This window comes from Paralichthys olivaceus, chromosome 9, assembly GCF_024713975.1.
Source record: "Paralichthys olivaceus isolate ysfri-2021 chromosome 9, ASM2471397v2, whole genome shotgun sequence".
In the NCBI taxonomy this organism is placed as follows: domain Eukaryota; kingdom Metazoa; phylum Chordata; class Actinopteri; order Pleuronectiformes; family Paralichthyidae; genus Paralichthys; species Paralichthys olivaceus.
This window is the reverse complement of record NC_091101.1, coordinates 19,236,777-19,260,480: the sequence shown is the minus strand read 5'-3', so window position 1 is coordinate 19,260,480 and position 23,704 is coordinate 19,236,777. Positions and strand designations below refer to the sequence as shown.

Here is a 23,704-nt window from a genome sequence, read left to right as displayed (position 1 = left end):
AAGATTTTGACCCTCTACTGTAACGTGGCATCAAATCATTTTCAGCTTTAAATAGGATTAATTTTGGGAAAACAGACAAGTGACCAACAAGGATACAAAAGGCAAGTGCATGGGAGGAAAGTCTACTGGCTGTCACATGTGTCCTGTAAAACTGGTGGTGATTGTACAGCAGTTGTGCGTCAGTGCTTTACTGGATGAATGTGCATTCCATCTGGCTGAGAGCCTCTTTTCTAAGGAGCTTGGGCCTTGATAAGAGCTCTCACTCTCAATTCAGAATTCAGTAGGCAGCAGCATTTACTTACTCCCATTGTGCTGAGTGCAGCCATATACCACTAAGCCTACCTATTCAAAGGAGCATGCAGTGGTGCCATCCTAAATATAGGCTGCCGTGCTGCCAGGCAGGTAGCCTCATTCCCACTGTGTCAGCCCTGTAATGCACAATTAACAAGAGTTGGACAAGTCCTCTAAAATACAAAGGTACTTTAAACATCACTCTTATTTTTTGTCATGTTAAACTGGCCATCTAGAGGATGAAATGTCATAGGTTTTCTGTTCTGGAGCTTCTAAGTAACAGATGTGTTTGGGAAGCCATGATACTTAGAATCCTCCTTTTGGGAATGTTATATTGAATCATAATGAGACTCTTGATAGCAGTCACCTCACAGCAGGAAGCTGTTCAAACTCAAATCGACCATCTCGAGCCGTCATGTTTTTTGAGTTTGCATGTTCTCTCTATCTATGTGTGGGTTTCAAAGGCTGCAGAATGTATGTCAGGTAAGCTGGAGACTAAAATGTCTGCATTGAGAGATTAGCAGTTTTTGTGTAACGTAAATATAAACATCACTGATATATATATATATATATATATACATATATATATATATATATAAATTATAAATGTGTGGACATTTTACTGCATGATCTGATATTTTTGTCTGTAAACATTTTAATCAACATCTTTGCTATGCTAATTGACATGTAATTAATATATATTATTTATTAGGTAAATAATAAATCCTCTTGCACATGAGTACCATTCTTAAAATGAACTGTGGTTGTGATAATTTTTGACATATTACTTATCTTGAGAGAACCGGATGTGAATGCACATAGACCATCAAATACCTGGTCTGAAGGTAATGGCTGAGTATTATATTTATTTTAAGGGAGCATAATTAATATAATAGTGTGTACCTTTATAGGCAGGTGAACACTTCACTTGTTACGTGCACAGATCATCTGTACGCAAATTCAAATCACCATTGACTCTGCAGAGAAGTGTCCTCTATACCTGGCAAATCCGCTATTTAAATAGCAGTCCATCCAGGTTTAAGTGCCCCTGGCTCCTGCTCTCATGACCCTAAACATAAGCAATTACCATGGATGGAAAGATAATTTACAAGTGAATCAAATAATATATGTTTTCAATCTGTATGCTTTAGATATGAGTTCAAGGGAGGTTTTATAGTCCATAGAAGGTGGCCAGCAGCGAAAATGTGCAAAATGTATATCCTGTATGGATTTTTGTGGAAATTATGTGTGTATGCTCATGTAAAGGAATGGTGACTGTGGGGAGATGGGGGTTGAATCTACGGTGGGACGTTGTCTTGGACCACAGGCATCTGTCTGGGAGTGTCTGTAATTGGCTGCAGTGTGGCATTGTCTCATTAATATGGAGCCCAGGGGAAGGAGACAGCCAACTTCCTCCCTCTGTGTTTGGTTGTTTGACTGTATCTCCATTGATGCTAAATGCAGTGCTCCCAGGGCACCCCATGCCTGTTGCCTGCTTCGTTAAAACCAAGAAAATTAATATTAATGTTATAAAGACTGGAAGCTGCAGCAGCAGAAGGGGGTCGTCAGTCTAAAGGCTGTTCCTACAGATTTCTGGCTGTACTTAATGGGGTCTATTTGGAAAGGCCCAAATAGACCCGTTGCAGAAGGGCATGCTCTATCAACATGGAAAGTGTTGTTGACACCTTATTTTCCTGTCTACTGGGCATAGTGGCACACAGTGACAGAAAAAAATGTCCAAATGGAAATACAGTATATTACTTAAACATACCAGGTATAGTCCCATGTCTTAATTCTGAGTGACCACATACACACCACAAGAAATTATGAGAGTGTAAATATATATTTATGGAACTCACCGGTGCAGTAAATTGACAAACCTGTGTGTGCATGGGTAGCTGGAGCAGCTCGCTCCAACCTTGATCTTGGGAAGGCAGTAAAGTGCCTGTTACCATCACAGTAACATTTATGACAGCGAACACAGCCTGTTTTTAATTTGCTTGACACCAGTAACACCAGCAGCAGACGTGTCAATTTGTCCACAGATGCCACTGACAGCAGCATCATGTATTTTCTCCAGTTGAAGAACTCGCTGTAGGACACAGATCAGAACTCTGAGTGTCTGAAAACACAGTGTTTCTGATTGATTTCTCTGTCCAATTTTACATTTAATCTTAACAATGTGCAAAATAAACAAATTATTTAAAAAAAAAAAAAAAAATTCTAAGAGGATAATTTTTCCCCCTTTGTCCAGGCTACAAAAGACTCCGACCCATCGCTTATTTTTCTCACAAACAGTTATGAAAGTGGTGTCCATCCTCTTAGCTTACAAAAAGGTCTGTTTGTCATTTACCTGGTTGTCTAGTGTAATTCATGCTGCTCTGACTAACGTTCCCCTTATGAAACTGAATTTGAATCCGCTATGATCCAATTTTTTTATTGATCCACTCCCATATTTAACACACTTTTAGTCCCCTAAATATGGGAAATTGGTGAAAAAGCCAAAAGAAACCCACAATCTCACAATGTTCAATTAACAAATTCCTTTGTCCAGATCTGCACCAAAATGTAATGGTCTCTCTCTGGGTTTTGTTCTGTAGTTTTTGCGTAACCCTGCAGACGAACAAGTCAATCAACAAGCTAAAGGACTGGGTTGAATACATAATCTCCTTGGTGGAGGTACCAGCAATCAATGCCAAATTAGAAGCTAAGGATTAATGTCACTTCACAATTTATTATTTTTGTTCAAGGGGTCAATTAAACTAAAATGCTGTGTATGGACATGATTGGAACAGGGTACACAGCTTTCAATGATCCACTGGGTTGTCATACTCTGTGACAGTGGTAGAATATAGGCAGAGCCAATGTTGAATATGGTGTTGTTACATAATCAACTATAAACACCTTATTAAGGTTGAGAGAAGAGACTGCTCCCAACTACTAATGTGTCAGTCCCTCCACCAGACTGCTATGTTAGCAATGAGCTGATGAATAATTAATTGTAGAATACATAGAATTCTCACTGGGGAGCTGCTCTGTATCCTCAGAGCAGACAACCGCAGAGGGACAGTCAAGGTCAAGCAAAATGGGTTTCCTTGCCAAGCATGTAAGGATAAAGACACTGGAAAATACCTATAATTGGTTTAAAACACTGCAATGTGAAAGGCTCCCCACTAGCCCTGCGGTCATATCCTCTCTTTTTTCCAGTTGAATTTCAGCAGCATTAATAAAACTTCAATTAACCATCAGGGGTCCATCTTCCAGCTCACCTTCCTAATCTAGTTTGATGGAAGCAGTTACAGAATCAGCAGAGCCAATTTATACGGCTCCCACCTTCGTAGTGAGAGAGAGTATCGGAGGCTTGTAGTTACATCAGTGAAACCCTCTCTCTGTCGGACAGAGTGTGCGAGGCTGCATCATGTAGTGTCACATTTTTTAAACACTGTTTCTCTTTAGCTTCCTCAGTAATTTGTTGCTTTGTAAACACTGTCACTATGTAGACCTGATGTCACACTGGTTAATAGGAGCTGACCCCTGACGGTTATATTATTTAGGTACTTTGAAGAGAGAAACCCAACAACCCTGCCTAATTGATACACACACGCACACACACAAACCGCTGTGTAAGGGTGCACAGATTTCCAACATTGCAGAGGCCTATTGGGCCCATTGCCATTCTTCTCCCAGCATATTGAAGTTTTTAATGAGCAGCCACTCTATCGCTCCAACCTCGTCTTCAACACAGCTATCCACACTATCCACAGGGTCTGACAGACCCTCTATTATTTTTCCTCAGTAAATTAGAGACGGGCTTTCTTCAGTTCCTCACAGTTAATTTTTACTAATCACTTACAGCTATGACAAAACTTTGTTATTCTACTTCAGTACACTGACCGTTGTAAACCAGCCGGTTTGGAATGAGCAGTTTTTTGGCCGGTGGTAATGCTGGTTACAGATTTCTGTGAAACAGAAAGTAAAGACCGGCTGCTGGACTCAGCACGCAGAGCCCTGAAGCTTTAAAGTTTGGTGAAGCTCATTTTAGAATGTGCAACCCCAAACTGGAGAATTGTTGTTGTCGTGAACTCACATGTTGTCGTGAACGTGCTATTGTTGTGATCAACGTCACTTGCGTTGATGGATCCCACTCAGTGGTGCTACCGAGCGCCGAGCACCTTTTTATTCAGTTTATTAATATTGATCGGATCCCTATGCAAGTCCCACCAAAGCCGACAAGACCCATTAAATCACTATGTGTTTTTCAACAGGACACCAATGTAGAATTACCTTTCGGCACAAGAAACATTCTGGGGTAATCTTTTAATAAATGTCTTAATTCTGCTTTGAGAAACCTGCAGTTTTAAGGGTTAGTGTGGAAGTTGGCACCCGTGTGGAAGCCTGAATGTGCTGAGTAAAATAATCATCTCATCAATTTTGTTTGCCTCAGACATCAGGCTGCAATTCTACCCCGTCTTTTCCCTCCAGGCATATCCACAGAACATTTGAAGGACTTGAAAAGACCAGTGACCAGACAGAAAAGTGAGCATGATGCAATTTGTGAGCTCCATGGTGTGTAGGTAATAACATAACAGCATAATTGCTACACTTTCTTGAAAATAATCTTTGAGTCTTTAAAGGGACAATCGCTTACAAAGATCATACCTCGGGCAAAATACAGTGTAGACATTGTTGTTTGGGTGTTGTGACGGCTGTCATAGTTTTCATCCGCTGTCTGGTTTTAGCGAAACGAGTCAGTTGGATTTTTACAGGTCATTTCATGGACCAGGGATGTGTGTCTCCTATATCTCCATTTGTGGTGAAGACAGTTTGGACTCATTTAAATTCATTAGATCCAGATTTTTATTTGGATCTGTACCAGATTGCACACACTTATAAAACTCTATCTCGCTATGCTAAAGAAAGTGAATAAATCTTCCCCCTGATGCAGATCTGCACCACATTTTGACATATTCATCCATGGCTACTCTATCTCCTCCAGTAATGTTGGCGTAATATTGCAAACAAACATGCAGACAAAAACGGAACCTCCTCGGCAGAGGTAATTAAACAAGAAATTTAAATAAATAAAATTAACATGTCACTGTGCTGCTGTGGTCAATAAAAGGAACATTTGCATCCATCAGGCTTATGGACTATACCTGTGTGCAGTCACACTGTATAATCACTTGAGTAAGTTTCTAATGTCATATCTGTTTTCCCTTTATTAGATCATCAATAAAGTATTTAACTCTTCAATGTAAAGTAAGACTCATTTTCACATAGGCCCTTTTTTTCCCTATTTATCTGCCTCCATAATCATTTTTGACCCAGATCACTCCTGTAAGGGCCAATTGCTGTAACATGTCTATGCTTATACTCTTTGAGCGACCATCTGCGGGTGTCTGTTTACACCTGCCACTGAGAAAATTAGAACGGAATAAATAGCTGAAATCTTCACCTTGCAGATAAAATGAAAATGTCTCATTAGAGTAAGAGTACGAGCTCGTGTCAGGAAGACGGAAGTCACACAATTTCAACAAACCTCTTCACAGGATGTCACAATGTGTGAGCTCACTTGTGAGCCATTCATCTATTAACTGAAATGAGCAGCTGCAATACCACTGATATACTGTACGGATAAAAGGGAATCAATTCATAGGGGTGAGGAAACAATAATAAAGCATTTTATAATGATGCACGGTTTATATAATGTTAGAAGCTGTTTATACAGTAATAATTCATTTGATCATAACTACCGGTGATTTACATTATATTATATTACGCGGTGCTAAAGGCTGATTAGGTGGCAGTCAGGGGCCTGATGCTTCACTAAAAGATGCTGTTATTTCATGGTTACCACGCGTAATGGTCATGTTTTTGTTTTAGCCAATTCATCTTAATTTTTCTAATGGAAACACTTCCTGTCAATACATGCTCAGAGAAGTGAAGGAGGCCTCGCAGCTGTCACTTTGTCAAGCAAGGTAAGGGTGATTTAATGCTGCCTCCATATGCTTAATCATGTAAAACACACAAACATGGTGGTGATTTGTTGGCTGCCAGTCTTCCCCACATCCAGGGTGAGCAAGTGGATTGATCAAACCAGCTGGATGTTCCAGCTCCACTTTCACTTGAAAGACATTAATCCAGGCCTGTCTTTGTGCTTTGTGTTTTCTTTTTGAAGAAGAAGAAAAAAAAATCCCAATCTGTTTCATTTGCCGGCAGTTTCAAAACACTTTATATTTCTGTCATTTTCACGGAATGCTGAATTTTTGAAACGTTCTCCTGCTGTCAGTGCCAAATTATACCCATACATGCTTGGTCCTTGTCTGTAAACATTTTTAATGAAGTGTATATATAATCATTATAAAACCTTCTTTATATGTGCCTCCTTATATGATAAATAATAAGTTAGAGAAAAGTGACACAAATAAACTTCCCTTAAAGTCAACTTATTCTAAAGATAATACATTGTATGTAACCAAAATAATCAAATAAAAATGTTTTTATTTGTGTACATTTTTATGTTCTTAGTTTTAACTAAATCTCATTAAACCAGCGATGTTAATATGGTGAAAAAACCTACATTTTACTTATATATTATGTATTTAAGGTTCATGGCAAGTTTGAACATCAATGAGTAATGCACTTATGCACAGTGTATTGTGAAGGGTCAGATTCAAGAGCTCAGTATATTATTATTATTATGTTATATTATATTATACACATAGTTAGAGTTAGTTAGTATTTCTCATGGTTGAACACCTCTTTATATATACATCTACATTCAAACCCTATGCAATGAATATGAACTACCGGAATATGGAAAGTGACGTTCTTATCACACTGAATACTAATTCATTTTTGATAATGACTATTCATACCTCATACTTGCCAGATGATAGCATCTAGTGAGTAGCCAAAGGTAGCTACAATAAACTATGGGTGAGAAAATGTACAGGACAGTTTTGATTATTGAAGGGGTTACAACCCCCCCCTCCCGTAAATTACTCCCTAGATCTTTATGTACTTTCTGTTTTTATATATAATATACTTATTAGCAAAGTGATCCTTTGGTCAAGGACTGAAAGTAATGCAGTGCTCACTGTTATAGATTTCTGTGAGGGGTCAGGCATGCATCACTTTATGCCACAATCAATTGTTGATGCCTTATCCAATGCTAATCTATTCAATTCATGACTGCAAAGGGAGTATTTATGGATGTTTAATCCAGGATCGGAGAAGGTTAAACTTTTCTGGTGTGTGAGTCGAACAAATATCAAACAAATCAAATGTCAAAGTTGGTACCCCTGAACAAATGAAATGTCAGGGACAATACCTTGGCCCAGGCACTCGCTCACCTGCCCCATCATCTCCAGGCAGTCGTATTTGTAGTCAGACATGAGAGGGCACGCCAAACAGGCTTTCTTTCACTGAGCTGACCTATTAGCACCCTATTATTTGAACTGCTGAAAGGAAAGTGCTCTGGGTCCCTTCACCCCACCACAGAAAGTTAAGGTCACAAAGTAAAAAATTCTCTGGTACTTTTCTCTGTCCTTCTGGCTCCTGACTCTGCTTCCTCCTGTTTCCTCTGCCTGGCACCGAGCCTCGATTCCTCCCAAAGTGGACATACTCTCATGCACCGAATCTGACTATCAAAACAACAGTCATTAGGCAAATTTGCTTTGGTGCAGGATTACGTTAATTATCATGGAATTATCACTTCATTAAAGCAGACAGAGATAAATTATCTCTGATGAAATGAATGCAAAATGAGGAAATAATGATCAGCCTCCACCCCAAAAAAAGAGAAGGAAAATGTAAAAAATTAAGAGGCTACTCGTCAAAGGAAATCATTGTGCTCCAGAGACTTTATCCCTAAGAGGCATTGCAGTACAGCACAACCTGACAAAGCCAGTGGGTTTCCACAGAGCAAAGTAAGGACCACCCACCCCTAACACCACTGCAGTCCAATTTTCCTCCCCAAGCCTCAACAGAGCCTGTATTCTTCCATGTAAATTGGAAGTACCATTAATCATGCCAAACACTGATTTTAATGAATGCCTGCATCACCCCAGTTACGCTCTTTGTTTCTGGGCAAAGGCTGTGGTGCTGCAGCAGAACCACAGTGAGATTTTTATGACTGTAATAATGATTTTTTGGGTATTTTGATGGTCACAGGCTTTGGTGTGTTGACCTACACCGCAATCATCATAAAAATCATGGTTATAGGGACGACGCTGCCCAATCAGGATCATATTGTGCATTTGCTTACAACAGAAATGATTATAACCTGAAAACCTTTTCTGCAGTCGTTGCTTGTTAGTGAGGGCAGTGGTATCTGGCAAATTTGCACTGATAACACGGTTCACTCCTGCCACTCTTTTCAATCTGCAACATTGAATTAATCACTGAGCTGCCCTTATTTTCCCACTGTGCAAGAGAGGACTGGGAAACACACAGTTAAAACCTTGATGCTGCAAATTTCCCATTTCTTGCTTGATTTAATGAAAATATTGGCATCTTATTTCTGTCACACCATTAGCTCATCACCCAGGATCTTTTTAAGGCGCCAGAAGAATGAAATATAGCCCCCAGGTGATCAGGTTTTCTATTAGTTGTCTTTGCTTGGTGTTTTTTATTTTTTCAAAATCCCAACAGTGAAGTAAATGAGTGCAGCACAAGGACATTGGTCTCTACTTGATTTATAATCATCAGAATAATCATATTTCTATGGCAACATTAGCAGGGGTCCCATCTTTCCCCTGCATAGCAATATGCAGTATGAGAGAAATAAAGTGTTCATACTCTGGTTATGAGAGAATACTGTGGGAGATTGGTTTGGGAAAATATTGCCTCAAATTAAACTCTCGCTTTTATCTCTTGTTTAATTTATTCACACACTCAATCATTGTTATTTTTTGGGCTAAAACAACTTTGGAAGGTTTGATGATCTATGTTTTGCGTATTCCTGAGGCCTAAGACTGTAATCTGTGATGTTATGTTGATTGACAGATAGTTGCTCTACAAAAATGAAAAGGCTTTTGTCTGGATGGAGCACAACATTTTACTGATATGAGGTGGCAACAACAATTCCTGTCTGCCTCAATTACTGTCTCCTAATGCTTTGAAAAACGTTTAGAATCGTCTCCCTGTCAAGCAAACAGCAGAAAATCTGTCAACAAAAGTTGTTGGAACTTTTATAAGTGCATGTTACAAATGGTAACTGCTGTAGGTTAGCGGCATAATTATTAATAAAAAAAAAAGGTTATCATCATGAATTATCATGCTATGGTCAGTGAGTGAAGAATGATCACTGACAATAAACAGTTTTGGTCAATCCCCGCTGCCATCATCAACCAGAATGGCACTTAGTAGAGTCAGTTCTTTATGAAACCACATTTAAAGTAACTAAATCCAGATTTGTATTTGGATCTTAACCAAGATCCATGTATTATTCTCTGAGAAATCAATTAAAATGCTGAAGAATGCCCTATCATGCAATATTAAAGAAATTGAAAGTAATTCCTGGATCAGGATGTGCACAAACATGTAAAGTTTTCTTCCCTGACCCACACCACATGCTTCCACTGATTTTCATTGTAAACTCTCCAGCAGTTTTTGCATAATCCTGCTAACAAATAAACAAATGCAGATGAAAACATAAACTCCTCGGTGGAGGTAATAACCTTCCCTCTGCCACTGCAATTGCCAGCTCATGCTGATCTGGGGACATGATGAACTGCACCACTGACGCTGTAATATAGACAATCCCACAAGGAGCCTCCCGTAATGGTGGCACTCTGTTCCATAAAAATGCGAGTTTGCTCTGGAAATTGAGGTGCAGGTTCATTAGAAGCCATCCTGTTCAATTTGAGAATAGGCTCCCAAGAGAGTCAGGGAGAGGCCAAATGAATCACTGTGGGTGGGAAGTTTCTAACACACACAGTTTGGCACTGTGGATCAACAGTAGGTTTTATCCCCCCCGTTATGTTGGCCTTCCATTGTTTAAGTGTTTTGGGGGGGTACCCTCAGACCAGGCTACTTATTCTTCATGAGGTCACATTGAACAGAGACACTTAGTCCCCAGGGATGTTTTTGACTTCTGAAAGCGCAGCGTTGCTACACTGAGCTGCAGTGGCTGTTTGAGTCTGAATACAACTTAAGAGGACAAAAGGTTTTTACACATCAATTTGAATTTAATCCGCAACATTAAAGGTAGTGTTAACATAAGCAATGCCACCTGGGAACAAAAATATGAACAGTACTCAATGCTCATGAAGAAATCAAGTGTGGCCACATAGGTTTGAAAATCAGCTTTTGTAAGCTGAACCAGGATTGTACAGATACAACACTCAGCATGGAGACATATACACTGGTTTATGTGTTGACGAGTCCGGTGTCGAGTAACAAATTACATAAACCGCCCACAAGAAATCTGTGAAGATGTTTTTGTGATGATGCAGCTACTCGCCACCGTGGCCAGAGCGCACTCCTTTTCTTCTAGCGCTTTATTCCAGGCGCTATTTCATGTTCTCTTTTTGTGTTGTGCAGAAATGTGTCTGGAACAATTTCTACAACTTCGGCCCAACAAAAACCATGTCCAATTCCTTCCCCCAGCTGCACAAGAAGCTACACACACCTGTAGTGAAAGCTGCAGGCGATCCATTCACTTTTGTTCAGAGATTTAAATAACATAAGGAACAATAAGTAGCGTGCACTCTACACAACGTTCCAATACCAGCTCTTTCAGTAATCTCTTATTCTTCTTGCAGAATAGTGAGAACCATTCAACCCCTTCTTTGTCACTGGCTTTTACAAGGACTACAAAAGCACCTATTTACAACAGTATGGTGTAAACATTATGCATGCGTTTATCTGGTGACATCTTATTTGTATATCATTCATATTTAAATTGCAATCGTAATTTAACTGAATTGAGTAATGTCTGTAAGCATAGGTAAAACACACAGAATGTAAGATGCTTCCTCATCTCCACCTTTTGTAAACTGACAATTTAATGAATACAAGAAAAGGGAACAATCATTCATTTTAATTGATCAGTATTGGTATTAAATTTAAACTGGCTGGTTTGGACCCAATGGACATCTTAATGTGGAGAATGGGCTTCAGAGGAACGCTGGAATTTGTAGCAGAAACAATCAAGCTTTATATCAATTTAATTAGGAAACGTTGATACCTCACTAACACAATATTTAATTTAATATCCCTACAAAAGCTGCATGTTCAATGCAATAAAAGCAAAAACTGAAATTAAATTAAAAAAGTATTTTAAGGGCAAGTTTGTGGCCTTGGTTAAACATGAGTACAAAAAAGTAAATTTCATTTTATTCAGTTTATTAATATTGAATAAAAATTGTGTCCTTGCCTGACCTTATTTAAAGTGTGTTGTGAGCAAGGGCACAATTTGAAATACATTCTATTTATTATTGGAGACCTAATAACTTTTATATGTCAATTATATACAACTGTCTCAGTAGAAATGCCATGATACTGTACAGTTATTTGAAATATGGGGTTAGCTTAATTTAATCACTGTGGGCATGTGTTTTACACAGATGTCTTGTTGAAGTTTAGATAAAACGAGTGAGAAATTAACATTTATTTACAAAATACTTTAACCCGTCACAAGAATATTTTACTAAATTAACTTAACACACTATTTGCTGGAACTCCCTCTCACTGTATGTTCAAGAAAACCTTAGCGGCTAAGAAAAATCACAACTCGTAGGTCTTAGCGCATGTAGAGGAAAAAACGAAAACATGAAACCATCCAAAACAATCCCCAACATTTTCAGCCTGAGTGCAAAAAAACAACAGAAGTTGGATTTTAGTGTTTGACAACCTTTATAACATGTTTATTATTGTAATAAGAGTTTTGGTGTTACCTGGTGCTGTAGGGGCACTATACAGAACTATATGGACTGTATCAGAGACAAATGACAGAAACAGTTGTTCAGGTTGGAGGATTTGTTGGTAAAGGCAGAAAGAGAAAAATAAGAAGAGCCCTGACTGGATGAGTCACTGATTGACAAAGATAAATAGTCAGACAACGTTCTTTCACTGACAGTTCAGTTGAGCATGTTGAGTCAGCCGAGCGACTGCTGATGACAGAAAACTAGAAGACACTGGTGTATGATGGCTCTAAAGTGAGTTCTACCACAAAACCTTCTTTTGCAGCTGCATTACTTGTTACACAGACGTAGAAGAGCATTATTCTCTCCTTCTAGCCCAAATCAAAACAGAGGGCCAAGAAACTGAACCCTGTAAACTGCAGCTTTCCCAAAACAGAATGATAAATTGAAGCATAAAAGCAAAAAGGTTTGAATCAATTTGTCATTAAATGCATTGTAGATAATCAATTCATCAGAGTTGCAGTTGATGAGTCACAGATGCAAAGAAAAAAATGTGTCGCAGTGTAGAACAACTCAAATCATATTTTGGCTAATTATCTTCAAACTACACAATCGTTTGTAGATATAAAAAAAATCACACGAAGCAAAACAACGAGAAATTCTTCAGAAAACAAAGACCCCTCACTGCCTCAAAGCTTTTTGAAGATATTGCATATTTTTTGAATCCTACTTTCTACCTCAAGAACTGACATTTGAATTGACATGCTCCTTTGGTTTTAGCTTTTCACAGCACATTTTGCGCTCACTTTGGACTACAATCCATCTTTCAGAATTACTGCAGCAGAGGAACAATTGACCCAATCTTTTTAGTTCCCTGTATATTCCTGCAAAGGGCTTCTTTCCTCTGAGAGAGGAAATTATATTTGAAACGGATTCAAAAGTAGATTACAAATGGCTCCTAAAACTCCTGAGACATTTGTATGACTTATTATACCCAAAGTCCAACACTATTCAGGTGTTTTCTGTCACTGTTTCCTACTAAAGGGCACAGAGGTCAGGCAACGTACCTGTGCCAGGGTAAAATAAATCATTGGCAAACAGAGACTTTAGGTCAAATAATCACCCCTCCGATAATGCATGTCTATGGAGAGAGCCAGAGAGATTCATTGCCGTGCTCCCGCTGACAATAATGGAGGCTTTCAAAGGCCACAGTCTTTAATTTCTAGTCCCTGCTATCAGCGTTTTTATCCTCCAGAGAGGGGGAGGTCAACTGCCCCTGTTCCACAGCCCCAGAGCCAGCATCTGGGGCGTTAAGGGCTGAGAGAGGTGGCTGAGGTCACGCTATGATTGCTGCTGGAGATGGCAGGGAGAGGGGTCCTGGGGCTCATTGGACCCCTCTCAGACAAAGAGGCTTTACAGAGCAGCTCCTAGGTCAGTTTTATCAGGGCATCACTAATGGTTATGATATGATCTGTCTAGCATCACTTCCAATTAAAGCTAGCTGGGGGAATGTGGCAGGCGCTGCTTCCCATCTCACTCGGGACTCTGTGGTGTTCTGTGAATGCAGACTATTGTTTGAGCCACTCATTTCAGTGGTGATCAAAGTTCCATTGTGACCACCTCAAAGAGAAGTGGCCACTGGCCAGGCCTATTAGATAAGTAGTTGTGGTGGGGAGATAGAGAGGGTAATCAGTCTTCTTACTGATAGCAATGACCAGCCCACTTCTCATAGTGACAAGGACTAACCTCTTCAATACAATATAAAGCTATAACAAAAGGTTATTCTTCTTGTTTAGATAGACTTGCCTTTTGGACAAGAAAAATACATCCCTGAGAATCTTCATAATTTCTACAAACTTCCTGTGGCCTCATGGAGCTAATATTCCATTCTATGACCTCATCTCTTTCAAACCACTGGGACTGCGGAACAGCCTTAAGAGTGGCACAGTCTGAACCTTTCATCCATGGGACACCAGGGACCTCAAATCTCCACGCAGGCCCAATCTGAGACCTGAGCAGATGAGGAGGAGTTTATATTCAGTCGATAGTGAGGACAAGCTGAGGTGAAACCGGCTCTGGGCCTTTTAGATTTCTCTCCAACAGAGATGTTAATCGTTTTGCTTATAGGTGTGAATCTGTGGAACAAAGCATCACCTTTACGGTAGCTGGTCTAAAGAGAATGGAGGAACAGCGCATGATAGAGGAAACTGCCCACAGGCTAAAAAATAGAGTACTTTACTTTGAAGATACTTTGAATTGAGTTGAGTTTTAGTGAGACTTACAAAAACAGCATAAATTAAAAAAAATTTCAACTTCTCGACTGTGTGACTCTCAAGTGTTGATCACCTCAATTATTCTTTTGTGGAGAAAAATTGGAGAAGAGGTGTGGACCTAAAATGCCAGGGTCAGTGTCATTTGCATGCCTGAAATAAAGTTAATTTGGCAAAGTGCAGCAGTGGAGAAGGGAGAGAAAGTCCTCTTCTGTAGATACTGTATTTTTGGGCATAGTCATTGAAATAAACAACCATTGGACTTTTCAGCTACATCAAATAACAGATAAAACTGAATTGGTCCATCATCATGTAGCTACAGGCAAACAAGCAGACTACAGATGACCTAAATATCTTGAATTTTAGAGCACATCACTTGAATTTATTATTTCATCTTTTTTCAGAAACAGTACGTTGCAAGATTTGGTACTTTACATCTTAAGACATCTTGGCTGTCACCTAATCCCGTGGTGAACCTCCACCAGAGGTTCTTGAATGGAGTAGTTGGTCATAATGAGGCAGGAGCAGCTGCAGGCCCTCTTGATAGAATGAGGTCACTAGAGCGACAGAGATCAGAGTGGCTGATTGGGGGTTGGTTGAGGGGGTCTCCCTCAATAGAACAGGCAATGAACTATTTTGTATTGAAGGAATGCAAGACTGCAGGCCCTCCTGCTCTTTTGCGAAGCACATCTGTGTCAGAAATAAATCATTTTAATTGTTCTCCGAATCCCCCCCCTCACCATTTTGCAAAATGATAATTGAAACATTAATAGGTTGTTAATAGGAAGTGTGTCCTGGTAACCTTTGATATAAATCTTGCTGTAATGAAGAATATTCTCCATGACTATTGTGAATCAGGAGTAATTAAACATGCGTGGGCAAGCACCGATTCGGGAATTCGGGGGGGATACCGCTGCTTTGGAAGAAGAAGTTTTTAACATATAAGTTTGAAAGAATAACTGGAAAATTCTGCCACCAAGTAAGTTTTTCAGGTTAATGATAATGAGACTGCTCTTTAAATGCTTACTTTGCCCTTCAGTTGGAGGTAGGACAGTACCATTGGTTCAGGCAAGTTTGTTATGGAGACCCAGGGGTCTAAACACTACTGAAAGGGCATGAGTAATTCATATGAGTGGGGCAGAGCTGGAATAGCAGTATTGCCCAAGAGAAGAGAACTTAGCTGGAAGAAACTAGATCCTCCTTATAGACTAATGGATGTGTTAGCAAGTGTGCTTTAAGACCAGCTTTCATGTTGGCTCCACCAGAGGGTAAAGAAGGAATGTCAAATTAATTATAGAAATGAAGCCAACCTCCTTTTCTTATCATGCAGGGCAGCTGTGTGGCAGCTGTGTTCTTTTCTTCTTCTTCTCTGTCTTCAGCACTGGAATGTATCCTGTTCTACATCTATCCTCTGCTGCTCTTCATCAATCCATACAAACTTACTCAGGAGAAAGATCTCCTGTGTATGGGGGGGGGGGGTTTGAAAGTGGAGCTGTTATTGAGTGAAAATGTCATAGAAATGGTTGCAGAGAGAGAAGCAGGCTCTATCTTGCCTTTCAATGTTTCACAGCCTCCACTCAAAGTTGACTAATCGATCAATATTTCAAGAGGAATCTTTTGTAATGACATCACTCTGTTGCCTGTAAAACCACATTAACCATCAGCCATGAGCGAGTCTCAAATCTCTGACAAGCTACATGGTCCTGCAGCATTTAGCTTTAGTATTTTAGGAGACATTTGCAAAGTTAAATATCTCGCAAATACAACGTGACCAACTCTGAGATGCTCTCACCTCACTTGTTGAAAGACTCCCCAAGGTCTGCTTTGGAAATAATGGGACAGAGCAACAATGGATGCATCGAATATTAATGCAGAGTTGAAGCCAGCCTTGACTCAAACTGTTTATATCCATTATATCATGACAAATTGAATAGACATCACTCCATGTGTTATCATGCTGTTTTCAAGAACAGTCCTCAGACATGCACATCATATTCAAAATGATAAATGTATTATGGCGAGGAGGAATTTCTCCTCCTTTGCTGACTTCCACATTGTTCAAGTGAGGAAATGGTCATTTGAATTCATTATAGTGTTTTTTTGCCATTTCTGCTCTATTTACAGCGACAGTCGGGAAAGCAGGGACACGCAGAGGAGAGGAGCTTCTGATTCAACATTGCATGAAGACAGAGCCTTGATATGTGAACTGGCTCTACAGGTGAGCAACCAGAGCACCTGTTTCTTTTGTTTCACTTAAGCCTGTGCATTTTGTGTCAAGTGACTTTTTGCAGACTCTCTATACACATCCACTGTCTTAGGCCGAAATGTTCTGGTGCTCGAGAGAAAACTAACCAAGCCCGACCTGAACCCCAGCTTCTTATTTTTGTGTCCAAACTTGAACTTAGCCCAACATGATAACAGCCATGTGCAGAGAAGTAAATCAAGTAGACAGACCAGCCAAAGAGATTGAACCCGATCTGACGGGCACAAGTCGGGTCCACACTCACCCATCTGTGATTTGGACATTACTCCATGTGTTCTGATTCAACTCAATGCACAGAGTACTGAGGTTACAGGGCATATGTCACTGTCAGTGTTGACACTCAGCAGGTGTGGAAGGAACATGAATGAATGCTAGTTAGCCAAGCTTGCTAACTTCCACATTCCAAATTTTGATTGTTGATAGATTTCAAATGTGATAAGGGGTAATATTCTTCATAGCTACACTTTGTGTGGCTAAGATATACGCAGACAAGATGTGACGATAAATGTAAAATCTGTCTTTAAAAAAGGTAAAAAGTGTTTATTTGAATTAAAAGATTGTCAAGAAAAAAAGTTTTCAAGCATCTAGGTTTAAACATGTGCCGACGTGTTACTTTGAGAGGCACAACACAAATACAGTTTTCCTGGACTGTACAAAAATATTTCTTATAATAAAATCTGACTTTGTTTATCCTTACAATACCACAGTTGGCCACTGGGGCATACATCCAAATCATTTCCTGGCAAGCGCTGTCATGGGAGGGGTTTTCCTGAAGTCCCGAAGCTGTTTCCACTAAAAAATCAGTTTTATCCAAAAAACTAAGTTTGCACAATAGCTACAGGAGTGTGACAGTGACACAAAAAGAAGAAAAAAAATCAATTTTCACATCACAACTATGAAATCAAAATAAACTGAGTAAAGACAAGGAAACAAAGCGGAGAACATTTAATAGTTTAATTATAAGCTGCTGTATACATTCAGTGATTATTCCGATTTTTATGTTGCCAGAAGCCATGGGTGAGACCAGCAAAACATTCAGCTACAAGATCTAGTTTGTTGTATGCAATTTGTCCATTTTCATTCATATTTTTCGACATTGTACATAGTTTACTGCAAAGCAACAAAAACCACATTGCTGATGTGCAACACGGTTCTTCCGAGACCTTAGTTCATTGGAACACGATTCCACCCAGTCTTTTGTGTGGTGCCTGTTGGAGGGGAGAGCCATGTTTGTACCACTCTGGTCTTAACCTTATCTTTGAGTTCAAGTGAACACAGATGGCAAAGGGTAACAGCAGTGCTGAGCAAAGCTATTCTGCACATCAGAATGCCCTCAGTTGAAGCTGAAAAAGTCTTATTTAAACTTGATTGGGCCCAATAGGAAAGCCGACTCTTTAGACAGATACAATAGGTAGAAACCTGTTTACCAGCTTTAAGAACACTGGGAGCCGTTCTTTCTCCTCCTTAGATACTAAGATTATGCAACATCCTGCAATCTTTAAGGTTTTGTTTGCATCTTTTTTGGTTTCTTTTGCTATCTCACTCTAAGCTCATTGAACTGACACACTAATGTTGGTGCTGAAATCGCTTTTTTTTGTTGAATTTTTTTTTGTCTTTTTTTACATTTTCTAGTAGCCCACACAGAAACTTGATGGCACAAGAACTGACCAATAAGAAACTCTTTACAACAAGGTAGACTGCAAGTCAACAGTTGCCAGGGGTCACACAATAAACAAAAAAAAGAATCCAAGTTCATTTTGAAAATGAAAAACAAATCAGGTTCAATAAAAAAGCAAAAGACAAATGAACAAAAGCAAGTTAATTTCAAGTATAACTTACTCATAAAATAACTACACAGCATTAAATATTCTCATTATACATTTTTAAATTATTTATAAAATATATTTTGGCATATATGTTTTTTTTCATTTTTGTGTTTGTGTAACAAACGCTACTGTAGCTTCAGTTGAACACCAATGTTTATTTGTTTTTTCTCTTGAAACAAAACATTAAAGGGATTGTCACATAACAACAGGTTATTAAAAATGATAATAGTAAACCCTATACAGAGTTTCACATAGCAAGACATGAGTGACGATCCCTTCTATCCTAGCCCCATAATCAAAAGTCAAAAAAAGTACAAGACCAGAGCATAAAGTTCTAATTTGTGCTCCACTGGCTACAATCAAGGTTGGGCACAGGAGATTTCAAAAGCAGTAAGTCTTTTCTTCATACAACTCAATTTGAACACAAGGATCGGTCTGTCCCACTTCCAATGTTCAGAGCGGCTGGGCAGATAGTGAGAGTTCATTTAGCTCCATCCATGATAAAATATAAATACTGTAAAGACCTTACAGTCTGATGACACTAGGATGTCCTCAGGGATACGGCAAGAAAGTTTCTCTTATTAGTCGGGGAGAGGGGCGAATGAAACGGAAAGGCCTCGCTCCCCTGCTCCTGAATGCACTGAGAATATTTTTAGCTGAATCCTGTGTATGTCTGTTGTTGCTTATTACACTGACGGAGCTCACTATACAAAGGAACAAAGAGCAATTTTGGCAGCTAGAACAAACTGCAAAACCAAAGAAGGCAAATATCAGTTTGTGATACAAAAGTAGTTCAAAAGGCATAACTGTACTTGTGAGTCGGCACCTCAGGTGTCCAAACGTGTAGTGTCCTGCTTTGGCGCAAGGGCTGGAGAGCTCTGCCGGCCATGTCCATGCAGTCAACAGTAACCTGCCTGTCCACTCATTGCAGACTGATAGAAAGAAAACTGAACAAAAAGCAAACAAGGAAAACGTACTGCGACTACAACAAAGCCACATCCACTACCTCAGCTTGAGTACACATCTAGCTGCAGCATACTGCAGTTCATTATCGGCAGTCCGAGCTGGTTCTTCATTATTGTATACTGCAAATGGGTGTGTCTCTCTACTTCCACGGCCTGACGTCATTCTGTGAACACACAGCTATTGCGGGGTATATATATGTGAGTTTACACTGTATGTGTGTGTGCAAGTTGGTGTCATAGAGAAGCTCGCTAAAGCACAATGTCCTTCAGGCGCTTGCTGCTGGGGGATTCCTTGTCTCGGCCATCGTGGAGAAGCGTGTTGATCTCCCTGACAGCCGGCTCACTGTCCTTCCCCTCCGGCTGCCGCAGCAAGCTGTGGTTGGCGATTCGCTCTGCGTCGCGGCATTTCAGTGTGTTGTAGGCAGATGACGGTTTGGACAGTGGGCTCTTCAGGTGCACAGGGGAGGTGATGGGGCTGGCTGCCTCACGCCCGTTGCCAGCTTCACGGACAGCCCCTCCATTCGCCTTGGGGCTGCACACCTGAGACTCCTGAGTCCGCTTCCCCTTTATCTCTCCCCGCTCCACGTCCTCGGGCCCATCCTTGCCGAAGGTGGCAAAAGTCCTCTTGGTGGTGCCATCTTCGTAGTGGGGCACGTCCACTGTGGTGGCCTCGATAGACAAAGCGATGACATTACGGCCGTGCTCGGGTGATTTGGCTCTTGGTGGGATTGGGACACGAGGCATCCAACAGCGGTCAGAGTGGCCTAGGATGCGACACTCGTCCTGGCAGTGGAAGCCCTCACTGGGATCTGTGTGGGACATAGAGAAAACATGATTGTTAGCTATGTGTGTAAATCCAGCTTGATTTTCAAATTTTACACTCATTTGCACACAGATCTCATATTGTTAATTCTCCCACATGGTCTTCATTTGGCTTTAGAGAATGATTCGCTCTCACTTGAATTGCATTCCTGCGCCTGCTCGAGACTGCAGTCCTGCACTGATGGCTTGAGCTGGATGTTTGGGGCACTTTTAATATGCCAATTAAATTATGTATTGTTAAATCAAAAGTCCATTTGCGGCTCTTGTATAATTGGGTTTTCCGTGGCAACACTAGATGAAAGGCAGGTTTAAACAGTGCAATCAGATATCTCACAGAGAGACACCAGGCGAGTTGCGGTGTTGTTTGCCTGGTGCGTCTCTCTCCCCCTTTTCTGTCTCTGTCATCTGGCATTGAGTTATAAATAAGTAATGATGTTTAATGCTAAACTGAAAACGAGATTTGTCTGAGTCTCTTAGTTGTGTCGGAGGGGGAGGACATTCAAGACAATTTTGCATCGTCAGAAAGATTTTTTCTCTCCTGATTGTTATTAATTCAAACATACAATGCCGTTTCTAGAAATCTCTTAAATCTTTAAAACATGATTTCACTTGTATATCACTGGTCTTAAAAAGGTTGATGACAATAACAAAGAAGAGTAAAGCACCCTTTGAAAATGATTCAGCCCTCGAAAACATTTGTTTTTCAAAGTCTTTCTATGCCACTGTGCCGCTGCGTTTTCCACCAGCTCCAGTCTTGAGAAAGAACTTGCCACACACACATACGCAATGACACATTTTTGAGTTCCCCTACTGGTTGGTACACTTCTAGTGAGAGCCATCCTCCATTCCACACGCCCAAGGTGACAAGAGAGGATTGTGAGAGGGATTGCCATCGACCCAAATGCATACGCTTACATCTGGCAATCGCAGCTTGACAGATCACCTAATTAAAATCACTAATGATCTGTTTTTCTCTCTTCTTCCTGCACTCATGAGAGGCACCTCTGCTTAGGCCCTAGGGATCGATATTTAAAGATTGGAGACAGGCTTTTCAGGACCAGATATGCCAGAGCTGTCTCTCATAAAGTATAATCTGATGAGGCTGACAGATAACATGGTGACTAAATGACTAAACGAGTGAGTAAAGGGTATCATGGGCTGTCTGAACCCGAATAAGGGAAGTGGAGTTCTGGGGGAATCATCGCGCTGGAAGGCAGACAACATTAACACCAGCACCAACACTGCCGACGATGAATATCCAATGTCCACATGAATGCCTCATAGTGACACAGAGGCGGAAACAGACTTATCTTCCCTTCATCACGTGTGTTGAAATGCACACACACACAAACACACACCCGGCATTCTATCTAATAGATGCAGCTTCAGACGACACCCTCTTCCTCACAATGGACAGCATTGATATAAGAATCTCAAAATGTAGTTGATGCTTAAGTGAGGTAGCAACAATATGTGATAATAATAGACACTTTACACATATTGTAGCATATACAGGCATTTTATAAAATCACTATACAGTAAAAATCATGTGATGTGACAAAAAAATCAAGGATGTGTTGACTGGATAGTTGTTCCATGTGTTGCACGGGTGTATGTATGTACATTTCATGAAAGCTGATTGGTCTGAGGAACTGCACTGGCAGCAATCAAGCAGACAAAAGGAATAAAGCTTTAAAAAGAAGGGATCCAATCACAGTGTTATAATGTAATCACAACAAAAGTCTTTCCCAGGTACCAGGAACATTACATGGAGTGAGGAATAAAAAAAAAAAATACATGCCCACACACTGGATTAGATTTTCCAATGCAATGATATTCTGAAAGCTCTTTTAAAATCTCATGTTCTTTTTCTAATCCTATGTAATGGATTTCTCATTGTCTGTATTTTGAATCTAACCATTTTTGATGCCTTTTCTTTGATAGATGATGGTGCTTTAAGAGTCAATATTTTAGTCTTAGTAGCAACGTAAAGTCTATTCAGAGAGCTTCAATCTTTACTACTTTATTCCATCAGAAAACATATCTTTGATATGTGACTTGAAAGTTGTAACATAAATTTCAAACGTGCAGCTTCATCTGGATTTAATAATCTGATATTCTCACAAAATCTTGTCTGACATGTTTGACAAAGTAGATCTTTTTCTCTCCTGATTAAAGATTTACCAGCATCTCGGTAATGAATGCCGTTTCCTCTAAATACTTTGGCTTTTTTCTATTGCCTGAAGCCCTTTCTAAAGTGTGAAAAGCCTCAAGGCACAAAGAAATATACACAAGTCGCATGCTCGCTGCTCAGCAGTGCATGCATATGCAGTGAATGCCATTTTCTCTCCTTTCCTTTAGGGGTAAATGGAAGAGCAACTGGGTTGTAAATGACATTGTTATGAAAGCCAAGTGCTATTAGCACTCATCCTGCCTCTGCTCCGAGCTTCATAAAACGCAGATGTTGCTCTAAAAGACCTACAAAAATGGAGAAGGCAAAATTTGAAAGGAAAAAGAGACAGGCCGTCGACCTCTGACAATCTCGCCCTATTGCTAAAAACCAGCAAACTGCAATGGTGAGAGATGAATTAATGGCTTTTCCAGTAGCAGCTCGGTTTGGAAGTAAACAACTACAGAATAAAATACAGCGAAGGCGCCTCCTGTCGTGAATGTGGGTTCAAAGTCGTCAGGAAAATAAGCTTGCCAATCAGCTCTTAACAGATTTGAAGTACAGTATAGAGCAGGATGTCACTGGGAACATTTGCTATCCACAATTTAATACGTATTAATTACTGAGTAAGCTCCATCGGGAGGTGGAGGCTGGCTTTGTGTTTTTTTTTCTTCCACATTTAAAATAAAACAGCCTCATGGCAGAGGAGGCAACAAATCCACAAATCAAGTATCAGTGCTGCTTTCAAATCAGACATACTGCACTTTAATTCTGAATCTAGGTCCAAACACTGGCAAAGGCACTAGAGAGCACTTAAAATATCTATGTACTGATGTGCACAGCATCGGGAAAATATTAAATATAGCCATTTCAAATACAAAGGCTTAATTCTCCTGATAGGGCTGGCCATGTTTTTCTGTTTGTAGTTACCTGGAATAGCATCACTTTGCATCAACGTGGGCAGAAAACCCTCACGTTCGCTGCCATTTCATCACACATCTGCAGCCTGCCAGCAGCCAATTCAATCCTGTCTGTTTCTCTCAATCACATGAAGGCATCTTTACATCCAGTTACAGCAGACAGATCTCCGGCTCCAGTGTGGGGATCCCGCAACCTGACAAGCTCATTGCTCATCTTACCCTCATGCACTGCATATAATGATGCTTTCATGTCATACAGCTGGGGTGTGCTATTTGTTTGTTGCACAAAAAGAAGAATCAGCAGAAG

General features: G+C 40.1%; 1 protein-coding gene and 1 long non-coding RNA gene across 9 annotated transcripts in view; one reads left to right on the top strand and one right to left on the bottom strand.

Annotated features, from left to right (window-relative positions):
• The window catches only part of LOC138411537 (uncharacterized), a 155,443-nt gene that overhangs the window by 98,079 nt on the left and 33,660 nt on the right, over positions 1 to 23,704 (top strand). Inside the window, exon 2 of the long non-coding RNA XR_011244156.1 lies at positions 16,556 to 16,649. This is a non-coding gene — a long non-coding RNA (uncharacterized lncRNA). The remainder of the gene's footprint in view (positions 1 to 16,555; positions 16,650 to 23,704) is intronic.
• pcdh19 (protocadherin 19) overlaps positions 17,635 to 23,704 on the bottom strand; it is a 53,152-nt gene continuing 47,082 nt past the window's right edge. For all 8 annotated transcript variants that reach the window (XM_069532152.1, XM_069532153.1, XM_020084647.2 and 5 more), the window contains exon 5: positions 17,635 to 20,294. In XM_069532152.1, coding sequence (XP_069388253.1) covers positions 19,735 to 20,294 — 560 coding nt within the window. In that variant the 3' untranslated portion in view covers positions 17,635 to 19,734. The remainder of the gene's footprint in view (positions 20,295 to 23,704) is intronic.